The sequence below is a fragment of the Falco naumanni genome, chromosome 5, assembly GCF_017639655.2.
Source record: "Falco naumanni isolate bFalNau1 chromosome 5, bFalNau1.pat, whole genome shotgun sequence".
Classification (NCBI taxonomy): Eukaryota; Metazoa; Chordata; class Aves; order Falconiformes; family Falconidae; genus Falco; species Falco naumanni.
The window spans coordinates 19,619,351-19,643,756 of record NC_054058.1 but is presented as its reverse complement, the minus strand read 5'-3'; the positions used below and the strand labels follow the sequence as shown (position 1 = coordinate 19,643,756).

The window sequence follows — 24,406 nt, the reverse complement described above, 5'->3', positions numbered from 1 at the left end:
CAGGAGTAAGTATCAGCAGGGAGAGGAGGAATGCAAATTCTGATCAATTGTTCCCTACTAGTGCTGAAACATGGAAGGACAGGATGTGAAAGAAGGGAGGGAAACAATCCTCTGTTTCAAAAAGAAAAAAGCTTTTAGAAGCATGATTTGTACATAAGGTGTTCAGTCTTATTTCTCGACACCAATTTTTCACCTCTGGAAAAGTGCATAGAAGATTCGGGGTTGCTATGCTAAGCTATCATGCGATCTTATTTTAAGTAATTCCAGCTTCTTTAGGTCCCAAAGAGAATTAATAAATGACAAAGATACAAGTGGTAAAATCATTTCAGAGTGCTCTTCTATGAGAATTTTCTCCTGTAAAATTTAATGTGGCAACTGTTCACAGGCCTCCTGCAAAATTGGTGAAATCTAACTCTGCAGTGAGGGAATTTTCTCCCCAAGGATGGGACGCCACTGAGTACTCGTATGTAAAACCTCAAATAATAATAGTAGTAGAGGAGGAGTGTTACTGATCTCTTCAAACTGTAAGACAGATATTACATGTGTGCTCATATGGGAATCAATACTACTAACCTTAGAGGAATAGACATAAAAACTTATTTCAAGTCATACCATTTCTTGGTAAGATAGGCTGCCATGTGCCTTTGAATTCAGACATAATTTGTGCTGGAATTAATTAGTCTTCTGAAAAAGCAAAGAGTATCTCAAAAAAATCAGGTTTTGTCAGTGTTAATGCATGACTTCCAGCCTGAATCTCTAACACATGCTGTATCAATGCTTTAACCTGAATAAAGGAATTGTGGTTTAGATGCGCTCTACACTTACAAATAAAACATGGGATTTGGATAGTCCAAACAAATGTACTGGGGATGCTTTCAAAGCTGTAAAGGAGAACTCTAACTACCATTGACAACCTTCAGAAGAGGGGTGCCAGCCTGCAATGTGTGCCATTGGAAGTCACCTTTTACCAGTCTCTTGTGTGCAAGTTGTATTAAACATGAACCTAATAAACTGATGGGGAAATTTGGCTTCTAAAAATCACAGTCCTTTTCTGCCACAGAAAGTTTGCATTAAAAGAAAGTAAACAAGCAACTCCACAGTGGAATGCAACCAAAAAGAAGTCCTTTTCAAATATGTTAGTGTTGATGTATTTCTCAGGCCAAGATCTCTGCTGACCTCTCAGCTCCAGCTCAGAGTGGGTGCTACCCACTGCCTGTGCCAGCTCTGTGGGAGTGCAAAATGCACCTGAGCCAGAGGGCAAGGAGGAGCAAGGCTCCACGCTCCAGGGAGCAGGATCACAAAGTGTCGTCGTGCCTTCATGAGCACCAGTGGAGAGAAACCCTCCACTTGTAAATAGTTAACCCTAGGCACTTCCAGTAACATGCCCTGCACAAGGAGTGCATTTTCAATCTCATCTCCCCTTGGCTGATGCTTTTAGGTAAAAAGCACAGGAGTAAATCTCTGCTGGCAAAACCAGTGCAAACCTCTGGATTCCAGTAAATTTGACCAAAGTCATAGGGAGAACTCTTGTGAGCATCTTGCACTGCTTTTGCCTATCGAAGTGGGTAGTGTTCAGGTGTAGGTAGCTCATACATTCAAAAGTATGAAAATAACTTACAGTATGGCTAAGTAATTCTCAAATAGTTTTCACTCTGTCCTTGGTGGGAAATGTAGGAGGAACATCTCAATACCAGTTTGTACATTGGGATGTTATAAACCTACCTTCGCTTTTCTTAAATATGAAGAAAATTTAAAGTACTTTTGTATGCAAGTCTATTATTATTTTGCAATTTACAGGGTTTTTTACTATTAAATGATGTTTTTGAAGTCATTGAAGAAAACTTTTAAACTTTGTGCTTTCATTTAAAAAGTGTTAGGTGAAGGAAGCTTCAAGGTAAACATTTCCTAATTTCTACCCAGATAAATACTTATCCTTGCAGTTCCAAGGAAGGCTTCTTTTCTCACAGCTACTTTTTCAAATTATATTGTATGTAGAGTTTTGGGTTTTAATGAAATGATGCATTAAGGATTTTTTAAGCATTAGTTGCAGTAATTGGTTTTGAGGGAACTGTTTTTTTACACGAGGAGCAGCTAAAGCAAACATACTGTGAACTATCACTAAAACTATTGTGCAGCATAATCTCAGGCAAACACCCAATGGGAATTTCTTTTTTCTACTAGGGAATGTAAAGATATCTTCCTCTACAATCTGTAGTTAGCGTAAGTGATACAGCTGGAAACATTATAAAGGCTATACTCACTGTTTTGGTGTTCCACTCCAGGCAGCAGCATGGTGACCCATGGTGGGGGGTTTTGGTTTTGGGGTGGTTTTTTTTGTATTTGGCTTTAGAGGTTCTAAAAAGCAAAAATAGGAGTCCTGAAACAAGTTTCTGACATTCAGCTACACAGGGCTGATGACAACACTGTTTACAAAAAACGGTTCTTTGCTTTTTTGTTTTGTAAATGGCACAAATTACAGAAAAATCTCAAAGGTAAAAGAAATTCACACAGTATCAAAACATAGGAAGGCCTTCATTAAAGCAATACTGGAATACCTTTCTAAAGGCAGTAAAGCACTATTCCAGTCGTGAACCAGTTTTCAGAAAAAAAGGATGTCATTAGACGAGCATCACACAAATTTCCTGTGATCTTGGGATAAATCATAAGGTGCTCAGTACATATGGAAAGTACAGGCTTAGTTTAGGGAGCTTGCCACAAGTAAATATCTGAAGAATGTAAAAACATTAACACAACAGGGTGTCTGTGACACACTGGGAAAAGTTCCAAGATAGTAAAATTAACAGAGTATAAAACAATCTCCAGAGAAGTAATGGAAGCCATGCCATCTATATTTTAAAATTAGGCTTGACAAACATTAATAAATACGTGGCAAGAAATATTTTTTATTGGTAGAGAATATAATTTATTTACTGTACTCAATTTATAAACTCGGAAGTGCTAAACCAGCTCAATTAGAACTCGAATTAGAGGCCTAGGACACTATATTGTTCCCATCTGTTCATTGCCATCACTGCCTACATCCTCCAGCATGAGCCCTTTATATAAACAGGCAGGAGTTTAAATCCCCTTTGGCAGCCCGGGGGTTCCCATATGCAGCTTGTGCAACCATTACACCCCAGCCAGATGCACCAGCCACTCCTCCTGCTGCTGTGGTAGCGATGCCAGGGACATCAGCCGCAGCACCCTCTGCTTGCTGCCCTCTCTTTCTAGTTACCGAAACTCTTGGGAAGTACTTTTATTTCTCAAGCAAAGCTTAGGTCACACTGGGCTATGGAAGATCCCACTGGTGCTGCAAATCCGAGAGGACTGAGGCCAACTCATCTCACTGAAGGACACACCAGCTGGTGGAACCTCTAGCGCAGGACAGAGGTAGATACTTAGTTATAAAATCAAAAGCAAAAAGAAAAAGTTTGCCAAGCACATTATTATAATCTACATGATTGTCTGGGCTGATGCACCATTTATTTCCATAGAGTTGTCTGAATTATGGGATTATTCCAGCACACATTGCACTTGCTAATTATTATGCCCAGATATTAATCCTTGGCTGCTGCCTAAGCACCTAAAGCCTGATTCCCAGAGCAACTTGTATCTTCTGCCTTTCACCTATCGCACATAAACACCGAGTAAGGATTACTGTGCATCCTGGAGTTATCTGGACCCTTTCCCATGCAAACACAAGCTAAACAGACTTTCTTGACACCTCTTCTGCCTGCTTGAGTTTTAAAGTAAAGGAATATCCAGACTAACCTTAATCTTGGTGCACTCTTTTACTGTCACTTTATTTAAAGATGATATAGTTTAGTGAGTTTCTGATAATAAACATGCAAATGAACATTGGCTGCTCAGCTGTCATTTTTGGGGATTCAGGCCTTTAAATTTCACAGTGTAATTCCGTATTAGTCATCTTTGCATCAAGAAGGCTAACTGGACGGCAGCCCTGTATAGACTCCTCTTTATTATACACACTGAAAACACACATCAAAAAAAGGGGTTGGGGGGAGAAGGCACCAATTGTACCAGTTATGCTGGATGATTGCAGTGGTTCACCTCAGTATTAAAGCCACCTAAATATAAGGCAGACGGGTTTGTGTGTGATATGGGTTTTGGGGGGATTTATCAGCCCATAGTACTGAAGCAAAACATCTCTCCCACACCTACCAGACTCTTCAGCTTTCCAGGTATTTACTGAAGCTGTAATTCTTTCTTCAACAATACCAGTGTCTGCTGCCATGGAGGAATATAGTATCAAGTTCACAATGGTCATACAGAAATAAGATTTGAAGAAATCTAAGTTCTTCTTTAAGTACCACTGCCTTTGATAATTAATACAGGAAGAAACAAAAGTGGACCTTAAGGTCTTTGGTTGTGAGGAAAGCTCATAACTATATCCAGCCTCTGCTGCTCAGGCCTTAGCTGACCTGAAAACATAGCAAGATAAATTAACAGAGAAAGTTGGAAACAATGAATAGCTTTGTTTGGTCTATTTGAAATTAAAAATAACTTCTCTAGCACCCCGGATAGGATTTCAGAAGCCAGGCTTCTACATAAAAAGAATTAAAATGAAAAGGGAAGTCCCTTAGTAGATTGTTAAATTGTAATGCCTGAAAAATGAATGGGTGTATGAACAAGTTGTCTATGTGTCTGCATGCTTGCATATATACACCTTTGATAGGAATACTCCTGCAAACTCCTGGTCACAAGTAGAAGTAATTCAAGAAACAGCAGTGGCAGCAATGTTGCAAATGCTGCTATCCTGTTACTTAGATTCACCAGCAGGAACGTTCAGAGTTAAAATGCAGTATGAAGTAGAAAACTACAGGAAAAAAAAAAAAAGGCTCATGCCCTCTTGGAAGTTTTCTGCAGAAACTTAGGACTTGATTTATATATGACCCTGTCATTATACCACAGTTTTCTTTACATTGGTTTACTACCTACAGAAGAAAGAAAAATCATTGCATGCCAGACAGCCTGTAGCTGCTGCACTCTGGCCTTCCAGAGGCCTGCCGTGAAACAATAGTAACAGCAAAGGTACACCATGAACTGGACCACTCTGTGTTTCATTAACCTGAAATGAGAAGTTTGTGGTTTTTCAAAGCCAGTTTTGGAACCATTTAAACGATAACATTATGAAGCCAGGCAGCCTTTACACAAACACAAGGGGGTCAAGGCCTTAAATTTTAAAATGCATAACCTTTGTAATGCACTTTTTCTTTTACAACAGCGTTTCCCACCTGTAATGGGCTTTCTACACCCCAAGTGAGGACCTTCCTCTTACACAGCCCAGGCTACAAGGATTCGGCAAACTGCCACCTATGGTCATGTGCGTGTCTGCCCTGAACAAACAGTGTTTGTATCCCTTAAGCACCTCTGCTGGAAATTAACAGGCGTATATCACACTGTTGTCATGGAGCTACAGAACGGTCTTTCCTGGAAGAGACGTTAGGCATTGCAATACTTAAGATTTCACCTTCTAAAGGGATATGCTACTTTTTTTCCTGTGATTTAAGTCTCCTGAGACTAGAAATCTATGCCCTTCGTGAACAAAGCAAAAGAGGGGCAATTACCTCGTAATTTTCCACATTCTCAGTGCAAGTCCTAAACAATGAATGTTCAAAATCCCAACCAGCATAACTGGGAACACTTTATGCCTTATTAAGAAAGGAAAGGACTTACAACAATTCTAACTAACAAGCAGCAGTAGCCAAGAGCTTGGTGCTGGATATATCCAGTTTTTATCACATGACCATACTTACATAAGCTAAAAAGTGATTTGGCTTTTTTGCATGCCAAATCCCATCCCAGGTGTGCTCAGGGTGTTCCTCTTTCCACATCCACAGGCTGAATTAGCTCCTACTCCTATGAGGCCTGCTTGAATGAGAAGAGTCTGCAGGGAAGAGTTACCTGCTAACTCAGCTTGAGATAGAAACAGAAACAGGCTACTGTTCACTTTAGATGAAGTTACTGGAAAAGAAAGTAAACTTGAACTGCCAAGAATACTTGTCCAGAATTACAATGCTCATGTACTCAGAAGTTATACGTGTTAACATATGTTTGTATCACAAACACCAAGCCAGCATTCATATCATAAATCAGTCATGCCAGCAGCCAAATTATTGTGTAATGATGCAGCTTTGGTCACCACACCTCCTTTACATCCACTAATGAAAATCAGCTTGCCAGCTAACAATTTTTACTCCCAAGTGAGAGATTTCCTCTCCAAAAAAGAAATCATAAATTGAACAATATGCATAATCAGAAATTTTCAATTGTGTGTCAAGAGTAGGTTTCAATTCTTGTAAGTTAGAAGTAGCAGGGAGGCAATGAAATTCATAGCAGACATAGAATTTTTTAGGTTACATATAAAACTGTTAATAATGACTTGTAAAATACTGAGAGATTTGGCAATAAAGTAGCTGATGAAATTAAAAGTTGATACAGAGAAAATAATGTAAAGGAGGGGGACGAAACCCCCCCCCAAAAAAAAACATAGCCTGCACCTGCACAGAGATGTGCTTTTTACAAAGCCAAAATTGCCATTTTTCAGTGAGATACTGAAGCCTTTGTTGTTAATTCTTTGAAAATGATGGCTCAGCATCTTATCATGGTCAAAAAAGCCCAATAGCACATCAGAGATCATTACAAAAGGTATTAAGTACAAAAAGCTAGATAAATACATGTGTGCATAGTTTATGTATCATTGCCTTTAAAAATATCTCCAAGATGGTTGCACTGTTCCCATTCCCAGAAAAACATCAACTGTTTGTTTCTTAGCATCTGGCAGCATCCATATCCAGGCACCAGCAGCTAGCCTTACACTTGGTAGGTTTAAGGATCAAAATTCAACTCATGAGCACCCTTTAAATTTCATATTTTATGTTATGTTAAAACTTCAGTGACAAATAAACGTTGTTGATTGTACAGTGAAAGCCATCTGCTTGGTGCTCAGGTACTCAGAAAACAAACCTACCACCCATTTTTATTAACTTGATATTGGACTCAATCAATGCAAATATTCATATGCTACTGCTTTATAAAAAACTTTACACCTACTGTTACTTCAATTGTCATTATTCCCTTCTGTGGTTTGGGCTACCCACAGTGCTGATGCAAGTCTCACTGCTTGAAACGTCAAGACTGGGTTCAGCCCAAACCTTCATGCACAGTGAATATCATCTGTAACCCACAGCAAGCTGCCTCTGTTCGAATGAGTGTCACAGCAGTCAGTTTGGAGCTCAGTCTTGAAATGTCCAACACCACCTACTTAAACAGTAAATGTCAATAAAGCCACTCATTTTTAAGTTAAGCACATGCTTAAACGCTTTGTGGAATCAAGGTCAGCGTGCTCAAAACTTGGAAGGACCAAGTCTAAAGTTTGGGTTTACATTTGAAGGAATAGCTCCAAGAGTATTTTTCTAACCTCCCAACCTAATCCTAGGAATGTCTGTTGTACCAGACATGGCATATCATAAAGGCTTTATGATGATTACTTTGGAATGACTTGCACACTCTGTTCCCTGGTTTCACTCCGGGGAAGTAATGTTCCCACCACAGGCTTATGCCAAGAAGCCTCTCCACATGCCAACACCCAGCCAGCTCTCCCGGCAGCAGCATCTCAGTTGATGAACAGTCTGAGTAGCAGGCTAATGGCTTCAAAGTGTTCAGTGAAGGTGGCCTGTTTCACTGCTACATTCTCAAGCAGATGAACTGAAACAATTAAAAAGAAATTTAATGTATCTAATAAAACACTAAATTTAAAACTTGGAAACTTTCCCATCTGCTTCCTTTATTTCAAACCATGGTGAGTTAACTAGGCCTGACTTTCTATCAGTGTTTCATTTAAATGGTACATATTTGCCTACCTAACAAAGCCCTTTTGTTTCCTACAGCTGTGAAACTTCAGTGCACAGTAACTTTTCATGTTTCCCAGGTTACCTTGGCACCAAACTGTGACTAAATGCCTGCAAAAGATTTTTAACTCTAGCATTGGAGGAATATAATATCCACAAGGAAGAATGATGGCTTTCAGTGAGTGTCCATGGTAGCAAGAACAATGCTGAAAATCAGCAGTGCTTCAAATGTTCACGAAGCTTCTGGAAGACCTGTGGCTTATTAAAGAGCTGCGCTCTCTGCTCTGCTCTGTTACAGGCTGCGTCACATTTGTATTTTCTTCTCTTCCCCTTCCTCACATTATACCTGTTTAGCTCTGTCATCCAATGCAAAGACACAAAGGGGCTGTGACAAATCTTTTCAAAACAATTAATTGTAAGGTTTCTGTATTTGAAGAAACTTTAAATTCTGGAGCTGATTTCCTGCTCTGTGGGAAGAAATGGATCTTCTGTCATTGATTCCAGGAGGACAGGAAGCAATTCAAAGCACATACTCATACGGTATATGTTGAGCTTATTAACACCATAAGACACCTTAAAGTAGAACAGAATATAATTTAACTAATATAAGTACTTTGGAGCAATATCCTTCCCATTTTTTGATGGCTGTAGAAGGTCTCAGGTGCATAAAATGAAAGTAAGTCTGTGTCATATAGATTCAACGGGTAGGAAACAGTTGCAAGTAGTGGAGCATATGGTCTATCATAAAGTTCTAGAAGCTTCCTCCATGCCTTATGCAGAAGGATGTAATAATCAGAAGGGCAGGATTTTGGGGTTTTTTCTTTTCAACAGCTGTAACAAAAGGGCTTAGTAAGTTATTGCACGGTCACCGGCAGACAGACCTAAGGGTCCTCTGCACTGGGACCAAATACGAGGCAGTTTCAAATTAGATGCTAAACATGGATGCACCGAAGCAAAGATATACCCCATGTGACATACATCTCAGCAGGGTTTTGTGTATGATTTTTTTCCCTGAGATATTCAGGGTCTTTTCCTGAGATGTTTAAGGCATCCCAGGACAAGGGCTCACTGTCAGTGAACCCTAAATGGATACTATATTTGTTATAGCATCACATCTGAGGGAAATAAAAATTGGACAACAGGAAGAGCACATGGATGACTACTATCATGTACCATTCAAAGAATAATTTGACAAGACATGAGAAGGTATAGAATTTAGCAGACAGCAATATGATGGGCAAAACTAACAAGTATCAATCTACCATGCTTAATGAGTAAGTTATTCCCCTTTAGAGTGAATGCAACTGAAGTAACAAGTCCTGAGAATTTTTCCTTGTCGATTCTCTATGCAAACCTTAAAATATCACCATAACACAGTATTTTTAATTTTTCTCTTTTTTTTTTTTTTTATTTCTTATTGTTACCACAGCACCCAGACTATGTCATAAACCAGGTTCTCAATATATTGACCACCTACACTACGCAGAACAAACAGCTCCCACCTGAAATGACTAACATTGTAATTAAATAAATGTATGGAAAACTCAGGCCCAAAGAAGCTACAAATCCTGTCTACAGTCAATGAGAAAGGCTCTGGCAGAAGCTGTTGGAGAATTCCAGGATCAAAGCTGGAATCACTGGAGTCAGCTGCAAAACTGTCACTACCTTCAGTGAAACCAGGGCTGAAAACATACATTTCTGCTTTATAGCCCTTTGCTCAGACAACTCAAACCTGGTATTTCATAAGTTTTCTTATTTCTACTCCTTTTTCTTCTGCACCAAACACGTTTGTCCTGTACCTTCTGTTCATGAACGGATACTTTTATAATATAATTAGGATACAACTATGCATAATTTTATTAATCTCTGTCCAGGTGTTCACTAGTTAAAGTATGAAATCTTTCACAAGGATATATCCAGAATTTATACTGCAAGGCTTTTTCATAATATGTCCTGCTTTAAAATGTTATTTCAATGCTTCTTGTTCTTTATCCTGCATTTCTACTGGTGCATTTAATAAGATTTGGCTTTCAGACTTAAGTTTCTTCTTTAAAATAAGGAGAATTAGTGCACTTGGGATATAGGACACTCCACGTAATACTGCTGGCAGGCCAAGATAGAGCCACCTGAAATAAAGAATGAGCTTCATTAAACGTATGCATTTTTGAAAAAAATAGCAAAACTATTCAGCATACATTGTTTTGCAACAATTGCCCGGCCACTCTAAAGCTTGTGCCCTGATCCTTTTGGATCTCACAGAAGATGAATCAATATGAGAACAGAGAAGATGTCAGTGTCAGCGAAATGGCTATTTACATCACCCAATTTTCGGTAACTCATTTAGCTAGCAAAGTCAGCCAGCTGGTACCCTTATGGCTTTCTCCAAGGAGAAAAGAGAGAGCCCTGAAAAGGGCAGCTCAGGCCACCTGAGTAACACTTCCAGGTGTACCTGAGCTAGCCTTCTTCCAAATCAACCTTAACACAGTATTAAAAGGAATCAGCCTGAGGCCATTAGTTCAACAAGACTCTCATCAAAATTCCCACAAGCGTTCCTTGAAGGACTACAAAGGCATGAAGTGTAGAATCCTGGGCCAGTTTCCAACTTGGGTAACTATATCCTCTCTATAAATGTCTCCTCTATTTTAGTTCAAGTTCTATTTCAATCATTTTCTGTTCAAAGACATTGCATAGTCAGCCATTAAATATTTTTCCCACAAGGGCTTACTGCTTTAATTTTTTTATCAGAATTCAGTGCTTTAGGGTCTGTTCTTATGAAAGGCCATTAGTGAATGTAATTAGGGCACCAGAACATTTCTGTTCAAAGGGTGTTCCAATGTCTGCGACAAAGGTTGTATTTGACAATTAAAGCCAATGCCAAAGAAAACTGTTGTGTCAAACATCTAACACAGGAGCAGCTAGTCTATTAGGAAAAGATAAAGAGTGTAAAATTCTATCTCTATGCATGTAATAATACAGTAAGAAGGAAAAATGAAAATAAAGTAGAAAATATACCTGTATGTGACAATGTCATACATCCGACATGCTCCTTCTCCACCACAAGTCATACTACCCCATTTCAAGCAAGTGGTATCTATCAAAGCTCCAAAATAAATGGGAGATGGAATTCCAGCTAAAAATAATATTAGCAACATTTTTTTGAATAGCATATTTCTTCTAATTAGCAGATACACTGTAGAACCAATGTTGTTTCTCACCTACTCCATCTGTCCTGTCCTCTTTCCGCATGAACCATATTCTGTTTCTTATGTTTCTCTCTTCTTCCTTATCCAGCTACCCTCAATCAAATACTTTCTTTCCTGTTTAACAGTATATACTTGCTACAATATGGACTGTGATTCCTATTCAAAAGTCAACTTTTTCTCTCATCAGAGTGATTTATGTGTTCAATAAACACATAACAAGAGCGAAGGAATGTAAAGTGGCTTTCAGATGAGCAGCAGATGTAGTCAGCCTACTACCCAGTATAAATAAATGCAAACTGAAAGCTGTTCCAATTTTCCATGCCGTCTAGATCTGTACAAAAACCCAAATTCTTCCTGATCAAAGGCCCTCCAGAGAAGTAGACTCTTGTGCCATGCCCATAGCTCTGATATGATCCTTATCTAGCTCTAGATCAGACCTAACTATGCTTCTGAAGTGCGTTAGAGCTTTTCTTACCAAATACTCTTGAAGCTAGTCCATGGATACCCACTCCAAATGACTTTTCTTCAGGCTTTAGAGATCTGTATGATAATTAAATTGTACACCAATTAGTGGTGGTGACATTAATAAGAAATGTTTACCTCTGGGTTTTTTAATCAAACTCTTCACCACATTAAGCCCAAACCATTCTAATTAGAGCATTGGTTGAAAGAGTTCATTATCCTCATTAGGTGATGTTTATTGAAGTTCCTGAACTAGAACTGCCAAATCACAAAAGGAAAAGCTGTTGGCCTGGTATCATCCACTTGGACTGAGGCCAGCGCAAAGTGCAAGGTAGTTGTGTCATAATCAACATCACATTGATGCGATCAATACACACATGGGTATCACACACCTCTCGCTATCTCAGCGCACTGACTCAGTGGGCCTACATTAACTCAGGATACAGCTGATAGCCAGAAGCAACAACAGGCTATAAAGCTGACACGATACTTAACCTTAACACAGAGCAGAAATGACATAACAGCTTTCTGTGCTTCCTCCCTTCACAGGCAAACTAACACATTTTTAATTCCTGGGGGTGTTTAACCTCAGCATAAAAAAATACAGTAGGTTTCTTAAGATAAGGACATTTTACTGTACCTTATTAAGACCATGTACCCAGGCATGGCTGCTAAGGAAAAAATGAAGCTGCAGACTAATGACAATACTAAAAAATAATGAAGCATCTTGTCACAGTTTTCTTCTCCATCACACTGGCCCAGAATCGCAGAGACATTTTGAGATGAAAACCCTGTGGCTGCAACACAGGTGCAGTTTTCAAATACCTGTCAAAAGAGTATTTTAATCACACAGATTGTCAAAATTCACACACTTACTGTAAAACTTGCATGGTTGGCACCTAGCCCACTCTCTCCTGCACTTGAGTACGTTACACATGTGCAGCATTGCATGGTGGCCTCTCTCCCTGTCTGCCAGGCATAGATCCAACCATCATCTGTATGTGGTGTATGTGGTTAGAGAGCAGGAGGGAGCTATGGTCCTCCTATGCAGTGGCGACTATGCTTCCTCAAGGAGGCCGTGATCAAGAGAGCCCTTATATTTCCCAGCAGAGTCTGGTTATGTAGTCCATCCAGTGCCAACAGATCTGACCCTCTTTTTCATAACCTAGTGTGTGGTCTTTCATATGCCAAAAGAGAAGCCAGAGATGTTTGATTGAGGCTGTGTTGCACTATTCTTGCTTCTACTGAAAACACTGAGATTATTGCCAGAATGAGGGTTCTCAAATGTCAGCCAAGGTGAGCAAGGGCATCAGTGTCTGGCCCTTACTATCATCTAATACTTCTCTAAAATATTTGTGAAGTGCAGAGGCTTTCTAAAAGCTGTATGATTTTGGTTTTTATTGAGCTCATTTTTCAATTGTTTTCAATCTGATTAGAATTTATAGTTTTTTATGGAAAATACATTATTAATTAAGATAATAAACGTTCTATAATACCTGGTTACTTGCTTACATCTACAGGATAAAAGATTATTAATTCCATGCTATGGAATTTTACCTTGGCTGAAATATTCTTGGGCACTCAGGTTTCCAGCAGGCAATACCCTGACAATAATTTCTCACTCCATTTTGAGCATTTAAGATTCTTTCAATTATTAGAAGAAAAGGAGATTCCTTCATTATATTCTTTAATTTACACTGATGTTAATATTCAGTTTGGAATTTCTGTTGCTGCTCAATGGATTTGTCCAACACAACAATCACCCTATATATCCAATCAAATGTACATGTATGGATATTTCCCACCCTATATTGATATGGATGTTTCTCACCTACTATATTTCATAGTTACAGCACAATAAAAAGTATGCTTTACCACACTTTTTCCAGTTCCTCCTGAGGCTTTACACCCAGCAAGACAAGGTGATACATAAGTGATTCCATTGTTCCCACAAACAGGGTCCCATACTTTAAGTGGGCAATCACAATCCCTGTTGCAGCCAGCAAGCAGAGTATTTTCTGCATATGAAACTTGTTCTATTCTGAAATACATTTAGAAGATGAATAAATATTTCAGTAATGAAATACCTACATTAACCTTTTGCAATTCTTAAGATTCTATTCTAGCTCAAGTGTTGATCCAGGACACAATCCTACATGTTCCTGTCCTGGAGTCATGCCTTTCTATATCTTTCTATATAAATATCATCAATTCATAGATAGGTATGCATACCCTACAGCATTTTTCTCATTCATGGCATGTATGTTCTTGCTTGTTTATAAGTGTTACATACGTACCTACATGTGCCTTTTACAGACACACAACCCTTCCCGATGATTAATAGTAGGCTTCAAATCAAGAAACTGCAGATAAAATATCCTCTGATAACTCAATAGCAATCAGATTCCAGTAAATCAACATAAGATAAAGGTAGGGGATTGTCCATTTTTATTCTGAAACTGCATTCATGTATGCCTAATTCAATTGACAACTTTTTATTTTCACCTGCAGTTACATGACTTGAATGTATAATTATATTAGAAAAAGAATTAATATGGACATGCAATTGCACTAGTCTTAATGTGGATATCTTTTTAAATGCACTTTATTGTTTAAAACAGGAATAACAGAAGATAGACCTACTGTCTCATGCAAGTGAAAGGCCTTGAGAATTTAGACAATGAATCTAAAATGTTGCAAAGCTGTGGAGTCCCTGGCTGATTCTTGACAAGAAAAATTATTCCAGTGCCCTAAGACATAAGTTCTCATGTGTTTTAAAGAACGTACCCTTCATAGGAAACTGTTAGGCCAGCAACTGGTGAAGTATCACAGACAGTCCAATAGGCAGCAAAGTAGAGAAGGTATTCCAGTAAAGATACCCAAAATGCTATGTTCGCAGCCTGATAGATATTTATCTTGAATTTCTTCATGAATAAGCCTCCAAAAAAATACCCGACGCATATAACTGGTAAGTTGTAAACACCTATTTAAACAAGTGAAACTTCCATGTTAAAATAAAGGAGACCATCAAAGCTACTTATAAAGGAAGACTGTGTTTGGTGAAGACATAGACTGTCTGTGTATACTGAATAATTAAAATACAGTCAGAAATAGGTCTCTACTGGTTCCCTTGCATACCCAAAACATCTGCCAAAGTCAACAGCAGTTGGGAACTGCTTGGAGAGTGAGCTAGAGGGTAGGACTGAAATACTGAAATGACTGATTGGAAAATTGCAATCTGGAGCTGCAGTCTAGTTCCAAGACAAAAAAAAAAAAAAAAAAAAATAGGCAGGTTTTCAATACAGCCTCCCTAGCTGAGAGGAACTCAACAGGAAGATAGGCTAGGTGGAACACATCTTGGTGCACCCTGGCCATCACAGAAAGGAGGAACAGACTTTCAGTTTTGATATGGGATTACTGAACATGTTCTCATGTCTCATGCTTTTGCTGTTTGGTACTTTAATGAAGCAAAGATTGACTGAAAGACATTTAGGAAGATGTGTGTTTTATACAACCATCACATGGTGTGGTTGGCTTTGCTTACAGCAATGTTGGTTCTCTAACAATACTTGACTTGGGGTCATGGGTGGGCATGGATAATGTGGGGAAAAGGAAGGCTATCAAACCTGAATTTGGATCCTCTCAATGTAGCACGTATTTCAGTATAGAAAACTGCACTGCTAGGCTGTTTTTCAGACAATGTCAACACAACCCAGATAAGATGCATGATATTTATGAGTCTTTGGATACACAGCTTCAAAATGCTGGAAACAGAAGGCAATACTAATACTCATCAGGTCTGGCACATTCTGTGTGGCAGGTTTTAAAGAAAATTGTATAGTACTGTGAAAGATGAGCACTGAGTTAAGGAAGAGAACTATGGCTAGGTATATTTGAAAAGGATTCTTCTATAATGATTAAATAAATTCTAGTCTAATTAAGTCACTGCAGTTAAACAAGGGAATGCTGAGAATTTAAGACATGTTAAAACAGAATCATAGAAAAGCTCATACAGTTTCAGGATATTTGCTTTGTGCTACAACTACTCTCTGTTACCATTTCCCAATGCATGAACACCTTGTCCTCACTCTTAAAAAAACACAAGCTAATAAAGAAGAGACAAAAAAAGACAGCTCTTTGGTCAGTGCTTTCCTCCCATGGAGTTCTGCATATGGAAGAGGATCTGAGGCTTTCAGAAAGCCCAAGACCAATACCTGAGTAGTGGAGATGATGGAAAGTGTTGAAAATCACTGGCAGTTTTAGCTGTGCATAGTTCAACTCAACTATGTCTTCAGATTGCTAGTGACGTCATTTTCATGAACATGAAATCTACATTCTGCTTTATAGTATACATTTTAATCAAGATAATATAAACACTGGGCCCACACTCTCTTGATGTAAATTAGCACAACCTATTTGAGGTCAGTGGTGCAAATTTCATACTGGCCGAACTTTCTGGGCCAATTCAAAACATAAGAATTAGATTATAAAATACTGCACAGAAAATTAGGAGACGCTTAGCAGGAAATGCATGATTATGTAGAAATGCTCTGTAGTGTGGAATCTCTCATTGATAAGAGCATTTGGCCGTAGTATGTATATGTATACATATACACATGAACATATATATATATATTATTAAAAAAAGAGAGGGAGTTTGCATAGATGTCACTAGTTGTTAGAACAGAGCAAAGTAAAATGCAAACATACCAATTAAAAAGATGGCATCTGATGCAGATTTTCCAAACTGCTGTTCCAGATATTTGGGCATGAAAGATATCATGCCATTGAAGGCACTGAACTGTAACACAGTTATGCATATAAACAACATATAAACTGGGTTGCAAAACAGAGCCTTGAGGAAGGGGATGAAATCTGGAATGAAATAATGTAATGAGTTAGTGTGGTGCTTTATCAAAAGAATCACCCGTTACTCAGTGTGGCTGAAGGGGGAAGAGGGTAACACAAATGGTCCTTAACTGCACCAGGCTGATTCTTGTGCTTTGCCGGACACGAAAGGCCAATGACTTGCTTAGCCCAGGCTACCCCACCGTGTCTCTTCTACACAAAGATAACCTCACACACACACCCCAATGCATGCTGCTGCTTATAAAACAAAAATCACAGTAATAACCTTATTGTAAAAGTTTCCTGAAACTTTTTAGGTGTACAATTACTGAACTTTACACCTACAGATTTGCAGCAGCAGCTATTCCTGTATCTTTCCTACTCCTTTTTCTCTCATCCCATGTCAGCAGAGCATTCACCAAAACCCCTTTCCTGCACCTGGCATGTACAAAGGGGCAGGGGTGTAAACACACCAGATGGCTGTGACAACCTGCTCACAGAAACTTGATCATGGATTTTAGTTATTGCTACTATCAGTGATGGGGCAGAAGAGGCCTGAAGATGGATGTGACCACAGTTATTCCTACTGTAATCTCAAAGTCTGGATTCACCAGTCTTCAGCCAATTAAATGTCTCAGTAATTGACACAGGTCTTTGTGTCATGCCCATTAAGTCAGGATCTGAACCATAAACAACCCCACAGTTCCTCTTTGTCTAACATTCACTATTAATTAATGTGCTGAGCTATTGTCAAGAAACTCTGCAGAAAAACATAAGCATCTGTAAAACAATGACCATGCTTCACTAAAGTGGTCACCACTTAGGACAGTTACATATCTCTTAGACGTAGGCAAGTATCTTACTAGAAAAGGATCTGTATGCAAGTCTTGCAAAACTGAGTCAAATATCTGAAACACTATAAATAGGCTGTATTATTTTAATTATATCGTATATATTTATATATATGTCCGTTTATAATCAGAGCTTTCTGAGGAAGAGATTTCTTTTGACTATAAATACTTCAATTTTTAACTTGAAATCCTTGACAATTAAAAAGCTGTCTGAACACGTCCTGGTCAATAGGCTGTAAGTGTCCCTGCTTGAGCAAGGGGTTGGACCAGGTGACCTTCAGAGGTCCATTCCAACTTCAACCATTCTGTGAAATGAGAAGACTGTTAGTTCAGGATATTCAGGGACAGTGGACATTCACACCAACACAAGGAGGGGATGATGAAGAAAACGTAAGCTCTGAAGAGCCTCTGGAGTACTAGGACCCACAGCCTGAGCTAGAAACCTTTCCTCACCAGACCAGTACTTTATTCATGGATTCATTTAAGGCTACATGACAGCAGAGAAAGATGCCATGTTTATCTATGTTGCAATATCAGCCGGGATCTGAGTACTCGCTCTCAGTATAGTGAATTTGCAGGACTCATCTTGAAACACCACGGAAAGCTAGCTGGCACTTGGCATTTTCTGAAAATGAAGGTCCTGTCAAGGGGCCCTGAACTGGGTATACAGAATCATGAGACTACTCTGAAGATCATAGCCTTTGACATATTTTATTCACTTACTTTTCCAACTAGCAAAAAAAAATGGGGGGAAAAAATAGCTTCCTAAAGATATATAGATCTGAAAGACCACAGATGTGAAAGTTGCCAATGGTAACATGAATAAATGTAGGTCAAATAGATCCTTGTTCAACAGCCATGAAATGTTTATGAGACACTTAAGCGCCTGTCAATTCCCATTCATGGCTTTAAGTTGGACTTCAGAAATGCACAAGACTTATGCTGGTTTTCTGTTTTCTTCACAATGAATGTGGACTACAAGCAACTAATATCTGCAATAACAACAGCACACTGATTGTAATATTCTTAACCAGATTTCAGTGTATTAATCCCCTATGTGGAAGAAAAGATCCAGATCTACATACACCTAAAATGCAGGAGTGGGGAAGAAGTGAATTCAGATCCTGGATCTATGAAACTAGCTTTCTTCCTAATTCCTAAGAAGCCATTCTAAGTCACTATGCAAATCCTCTATACTTCAGAGAGATGAAAAACAGAGTATGCATTTCATACCTTGGACCCATCTTTACTTACAAAAATACACAGACATTGTTCACATCTTAAGGACTAAAATAAGAAGGAAATAAAATACAACGTAACTTGCCTTTAGCAATTTCATACATGGTCTGTTTGGCTTCATCTTTATCATTTTCTTGCAATGGTACTACACTTTTTTTACTCTTCTCCTCAGATTCATTGCTTTCTCCTTCCTTCACAAGTGACTTGGGCAAAAACCAAAAAGGTATTCCCGCAAGAAGATTCACTGATGCACAAACCAAAATGCCCAGCCACCATGCTCCAACCCACCGGGCATCAGTAGCTGTTATAGTTATGTCCTCTATTAGAAAAAAGAAAAAAAAATAAAGAAAAAAAAAACCCACAAGAAACAACACATTCTTTGTTGTCATTTTGTGTTTTCCTAGTCATCTCTGACGTGATATATTAAAAGCATTTTAAAGATTCTTAAAATGAGACTGACGAAAGAGAATAGTCTCCAGTCTTCTATTCTAATGTTGCTAATTTTCTGACAAATTGAAGTGGTTTATATTAAATTCATTCTAGTCCTTTCCTTTGTTAAGCCAGGTGACACAATTGTTCATCAAATAATTTTGATGCAGATTCATTTGTGTATGTATGCATTCAATATTATCGGATATTGTACACAGATTTGCCATTCTAAAAGAAAAAAACAGCAAACTCCTAGAATTAAGACATCTCATATTAGCAAAGAAACATCTTTTAGTGCTGATAAATACACCATCATACCTACCAATTTATAGGTAAGGTTTTATATATTTATTCATTACCTGCATCTACTGATTCCAGATCAACAAACAGTTCTGCACAGAATGATGCCAACAAGAAACCAAGGAAGGGGCCAATTACAGTTGCTGTATGTAGACATCCTAGAGTACGAAAAGGAGAAAATATACTAAATTAGAGCCTGGACATAATAATGTTCTTGGAATTGTTATATATGCTTAGGACAGCTCTACTGAACAGACATTTGCTCCTAAAAATGGCTTCATTTCAACAAGTTAATATCTAGTTAGATTACAAGTTCTACGGTATTATTATTTTGATAAGGCAATAATTTCTGTCTTCTCTCTTCCTTTACTGGACTGAAGGGAGTCATAATAGTCCTCTCTTTTGCTTTTGTTTGTGTGTACTTGTCTCCAGGGGAGAGGAGTTATCACAGCAGGGTAGATTTACCCAAGTAGAAAGGTGAATTCTCTGCTTTGGCAAAATCCTCCAAATATGAAATGCCTAAAGGCATGATGGGGGTTTCACCCATTCCTCGTACTATGTTTCCAACCATCACAAATATCCACAGCAAGGACCCAGGCTCTTTTTCACATTCTGTGAATAAAATAAGAATCCATAATTAATTTTTTAATTCTAACTATTAATTAAATTCTGGAGACAAAGAATTGACCAAAAGCTTAAACTTTAGTGGATATGTCTGTCCTGTAAAACAGGGAAATAAGTAGCTGTGATACTTGAAAGGCTCCAGAACCAGAAGCTGTTGCACTTGCTGGACTAGGTTTAAATCCCTCCCCTCTCCATGCCATACCTTATCTAACCACCTGGCAGTCCAACCACTGCACAAGCTAGGCCCTTCCCTTTACTCATCTCCCCACCAAAACTGCCATTTTCATGTCAGTGAAGAGAAGACAGTCCCTGAACAACAGTGATGAAGTGATGAAAAACCATGCCTGACTAACCCGATCACCTTCTACAACAAAGTAATACTTTCTGTTGACATAGGGAGGGCAGTGGGTGTTTTTCACATGGACTTCAGCAAAGCATTTGCCACTGTTTCCCATAGCCTCCTCCTAGACAAATTGGCAAGACTGGATGGACAGTCTGAGAGGTGGCTGGGGAACTGGCTCACAGGCCACACTCAGAGGGTGGTGATCAGTGACTTTCAGTCAGGCTGGCAGCCTGTCACAAGTGAGGTACCCCAGGGACCGATACTGGTCCCCACACTATTAAACATCTTCATAAATTATCTGGATGATGCAATGGAAAGCACTCTCACCAAATTTGCTGGTGACACCAAACTGGACAGTGAGCTGGACACATTAGGAGGGAGAGCCATCCTACAGAGAGACCTGGGCAGGCTAGCAAGAACAGCATGACCATCTCTGTGAAATTCAGGAGTCTTTTGCAATGTTTTGGGTAGTTGTTGCATAAAGCCCATACACTGTCATTTGATTACAAGAACATTGCCATTTGATTATAAGAGCACTGTCTGAAACAAACCAGACAACTCCCTGATTTCACAGGTGCCACCATTTGCTTAAAAGAAAGCCATGCCAGTGCGGAAGATGTGGTGGTGTTCTACCTTTGCATGGAATGAGATTTCTGAGCTTTTCAGCTTCTTTGCCTTGATTCAGACTGCTAACTTTTGATTTACTATTGTTCATAAGCCCCCAGAAAAGCACATGGAGAGTAAATTCATCTGTGTCTAAACCACTGGCTGTATGCCAGTAACTTCAACTGGCACTCTACACAACAGTCCTCACCACCTGGAAACCCCAGCTTAGACCCTTACCTCAGAGCTCTGTTCTAGCACTACAGATTTTTGCCTTGCATGTCAATGACCTCCCTATCCAGAGATTTCATCTGTCCTGATGCTACCTGTTCAGGTATTCAATTTCAGATTTGGGACAGCTTGAGTACAATGCAAATTCTGATTTGGAAAGTAACATACAAATTCTACCATATTTGGTGCATGTCACCAAATGTTACAGAAAGGTTTTGTACCTCCATCACACCTCTTCAATTCAGAAGGTCAGTGCTTCCCTGAGAAGGCACCCACTGGCACATAGCCTGCAATTTGCCTGTCTGGGCAGGGCTCAGAGGAAGTATCTGACTCACTGAGCTTTATACAAATCTTGATCAAAATCAAGATCCAGAACGATATATATGGCCAGTCTGCAGAATCTACCTGGGGATCCCGCTCTCATTTATTCACATCTGTCCTCCTACGTAACTCAGCAGAATACTGTGCTGCAGCACAATCATGTTGGTCCCACATCAGGACTGGTGTATCAGGAACTATATGACCTTTAGTACTTTCTTTCCCTCCCTGAACTTGAATTTCTTCGTCTCATACAGTCTGCTTCAGATTCCACTGTTCTCCGTGGTCCACTTTGTCATGTTGAGACTTCTCAGTGCCAATTCGTTAACAAGTGAAAACTGGCTTTGTTAGCAGGACCTGATGACTTTCTGAATGAAAGTATTACTGTCCAGAGATCAAGCCTGGGTTTCCTATATCAATGTCAGACTGCTGTCAGCAAACATGGGCAAAGCAATCCACATGCAGATGTGGTCAAATTTAAACCAGTTTTTGCATCATACAGGAGTTGGACTCATATGTATGAACATCACAGTTTTGCTTGTCCATAAACTAATAGGGAAATTATCACCTTACCCAAGTATTGCCATAGGCTTGAGGACCTATGGGTTCTAATGTGTATATTGAATGGCTGTACAATTTGCAAGAAAATGCTCTACCTATCTATACCTTAGTTTGTGCATTTATAAAATAAAGAAAAACACTATCTGAAATCTTCAAATGAAAGATTAAGACCAAGTGCTATCAAATATAAACTTTTCTCAACTTTTCTTTGTGAGGATGGAAAAATTAATGCCTTAAGTGACATGCAGTCTTGGAAAGCTCGGAAGACACATCCATTACTAAATGGAGACAGAAAACTACAGCACAACATCACATGTTCATACAGTATTACAGCAGTATGATTCACCTTTATCTAGCACACAACGATGGAACAGCCATCACAAAATACAACTAACTGTGGGGTTCATCTCACCTAACTTTTGCCATCTACCAATCATCTAAGGTTCCAACAGTCAGTAGGCACATCCAGGAGGTAATCTGACCCACCCTAAAGTAAAGACCCTGAATGTCCTTACAGCAAGTGACACACTCTGCAAGAGCTCAGTAGTCTCTTTTGACAACTATCAAGGGAACCTAAAGAGATAATTCAGACTAAATGCTTCCCTTTAAGGTAGCTAAAGACTCAGGACATTAATCCCATCCACAGCATGAGGATTTTGTATGCGATCATTTAACAGTTGCTTCTGAGCCTTTTGACTCCATAATAGTTACTTTATAAGCCTGCTGCCAGTGCACATAGATCTTTCAGTCTGCCAGGTAAGTTTTAGCCTAGTTTAAACTATTTTCTCTTTTCTCTAAATGAAAATGGGATCTATGTTTTTGCTTTACCTCTATTTCTTATGTGGTACAATGAAAAAGCATCCTGATCCCATTTACTCGTTGTCCAACTATGTTTCCTACCTCCTCGCAGTATCACAGTATTTCAAGTCAAAAAGAGGAACATTTGTGAGAACCACCTGGTGTTTTATTTCCCCAAAGTGGACTGGCAGTGTTGTTAACCAAGGTGTTGGGATCTGTGAAAACTACATGAAAAAAAAGTTACAGCTCTGGAGTCACAGACTAAAGAAGCAAGAAGGCTAGGAAATTTCCTGACTTCTAGGGTTTTTTTTCCTGACTTCTAGTTTTTATGCCTGCAAAAGGTACTGATAAAAAGCAGGATCCTGAAATAAAAATAAAAACCTATTTACTTAAACACTATAAAAACTGAGGAAGAAGTATTAATAGACATAGGAAGAGTCGTACCTGTTGATGGTTCCTCTGTAGGTAAAGAGATCAAGCTTTGATTAACAAGGCACAGAGGCACAACTGAAAAATTCTCCCATTGTGAAATACTGCTCTCAATACGATACCTGTTTGAATCAAAGGAAAGCATGTGTATGTTAAGAAGAAATACATCAGAACCGCCTCATAAATCTGTACTTCAGTAATGAAGCTACCTATAAGAAGAGTGCGTAGCTATAGGAAGAAGGAAACCTGCACCAAAAGTTAACTGAGGCTTAGTAACAAATCAGGCTAGGGACAAAGGAACTCTAGCAGGGCATCAGCCCAGTGTTTTATCCAGTCTGTTATCCAGCCTCTAACATAAACTTGTAACATGCTTCAGGAGGAGCTGATGAAAAATTCTAATGAAATTCCTCGTATCATCTTCTCTCCTACTCTTCTTATATTCTAATATAATTTACACCCTAAGCAGAGGGTGCCACCAAGGCTGTCAGAGCCATACCACACTGGACATAAGTTTAGAGGATCTTCTTTTCTCAAAAGATTATTATTTTTTTAAACCAAGAAAAAATACTGAAAAAGTTGTTAAAGAACCATTATGACCTGTAAAGGCCTTGCAACACAGCAGGCAGGTATGATCTGTCATGCAGGCTCCAGACCAAAGACATCTTTAAAAATAACCTTGTTTTGCCCATCCAGGTAGATAAGAGCTAGCAGCGTAATGTGACAGTATCACAGGCCACTGTTTCTTCAGAGAGTTCACACCAGAGGTAGCACAAGGATGAAGGCAAGGTCAAGGGAAGGTGCCCAGCAGAGGGGTGACTCTCCTCAGGAAGTGATGACTGACTTTTGAAGCCATCTCAGGAGCAAAATGAAACAAGCTGCTCTACAATTACCATACCCTACCCACGCTCAGCAACGTCTCTCTCAATAAACAATATTATTTCAGTGGGGGAAGCTGTGGATTAAGGCAAGTAAGGATCACAGAAGCTGCTTGAGCTAAACAAAATACTCACCTTCCAAAGAGGAAATGAGGAAGTGATATCAAAAGACACCCAAATGACAGAACTGTGCAGCCCAACGCAATTATTCTGGGTCTGTGAAGCTTTGCTCCGAAGTAGCTCACAAATGCTATCAGCAGCAAGTTGCCTGCAAAAAGAACCTGGTTCATATTTACAAACCAAGGCATCCTTATACCTTTTCAAGTACAACACAAATTTTAGTATACCTTGCTAGCTCAACATCTGTTGCTTCTCTTGTCTTGTACAAACTGTAACTAGACAGGGAACTGCCTAAACGATA

At 39.1% G+C, this 24,406-nt stretch overlaps 1 protein-coding gene across 8 annotated transcripts in view; it reads right to left on the bottom strand.

Annotated features, from left to right (window-relative positions):
- Nucleotides 1-9,704: 9,704 nt before the first annotated feature.
- The window catches only part of LOC121088763 (solute carrier organic anion transporter family member 1A2-like), a 27,920-nt gene continuing 13,218 nt past the window's right edge, over nucleotides 9,705-24,406 (bottom strand). For 5 of the 8 annotated variants that reach the window (XM_040595302.1, XM_040595300.1, XM_040595299.1 and 2 more), the window contains 12 exons: nucleotides 24,121-24,253; nucleotides 23,126-23,232; nucleotides 19,669-19,815; nucleotides 19,263-19,361; nucleotides 18,560-18,793; nucleotides 16,247-16,411; nucleotides 14,324-14,519; nucleotides 13,412-13,577; nucleotides 12,177-12,361; nucleotides 11,550-11,614; nucleotides 10,884-11,001; nucleotides 9,705-9,997 (listed from right to left, as the gene is read on the bottom strand). In XM_040595302.1, coding sequence (XP_040451236.1) covers nucleotides 9,838-9,997; nucleotides 10,884-11,001; nucleotides 11,550-11,614; nucleotides 12,177-12,361; nucleotides 13,412-13,577; nucleotides 14,324-14,519; nucleotides 16,247-16,411; nucleotides 18,560-18,793; nucleotides 19,263-19,361; nucleotides 19,669-19,815; nucleotides 23,126-23,232; nucleotides 24,121-24,253 — 1,775 coding nt within the window. In that variant the 3' untranslated portion in view covers nucleotides 9,705-9,837. The remainder of the gene's footprint in view (nucleotides 9,998-10,883; nucleotides 11,002-11,549; nucleotides 11,615-12,176; nucleotides 12,362-13,411; nucleotides 13,578-14,323; nucleotides 14,520-16,246; nucleotides 16,412-18,559; nucleotides 18,794-19,262; nucleotides 19,362-19,668; nucleotides 19,816-23,125; nucleotides 23,233-24,120; nucleotides 24,254-24,406) is intronic. The other 3 variants (XM_040595304.1, XM_040595305.1, XM_040595306.1) reach the window with 3 other exon arrangements.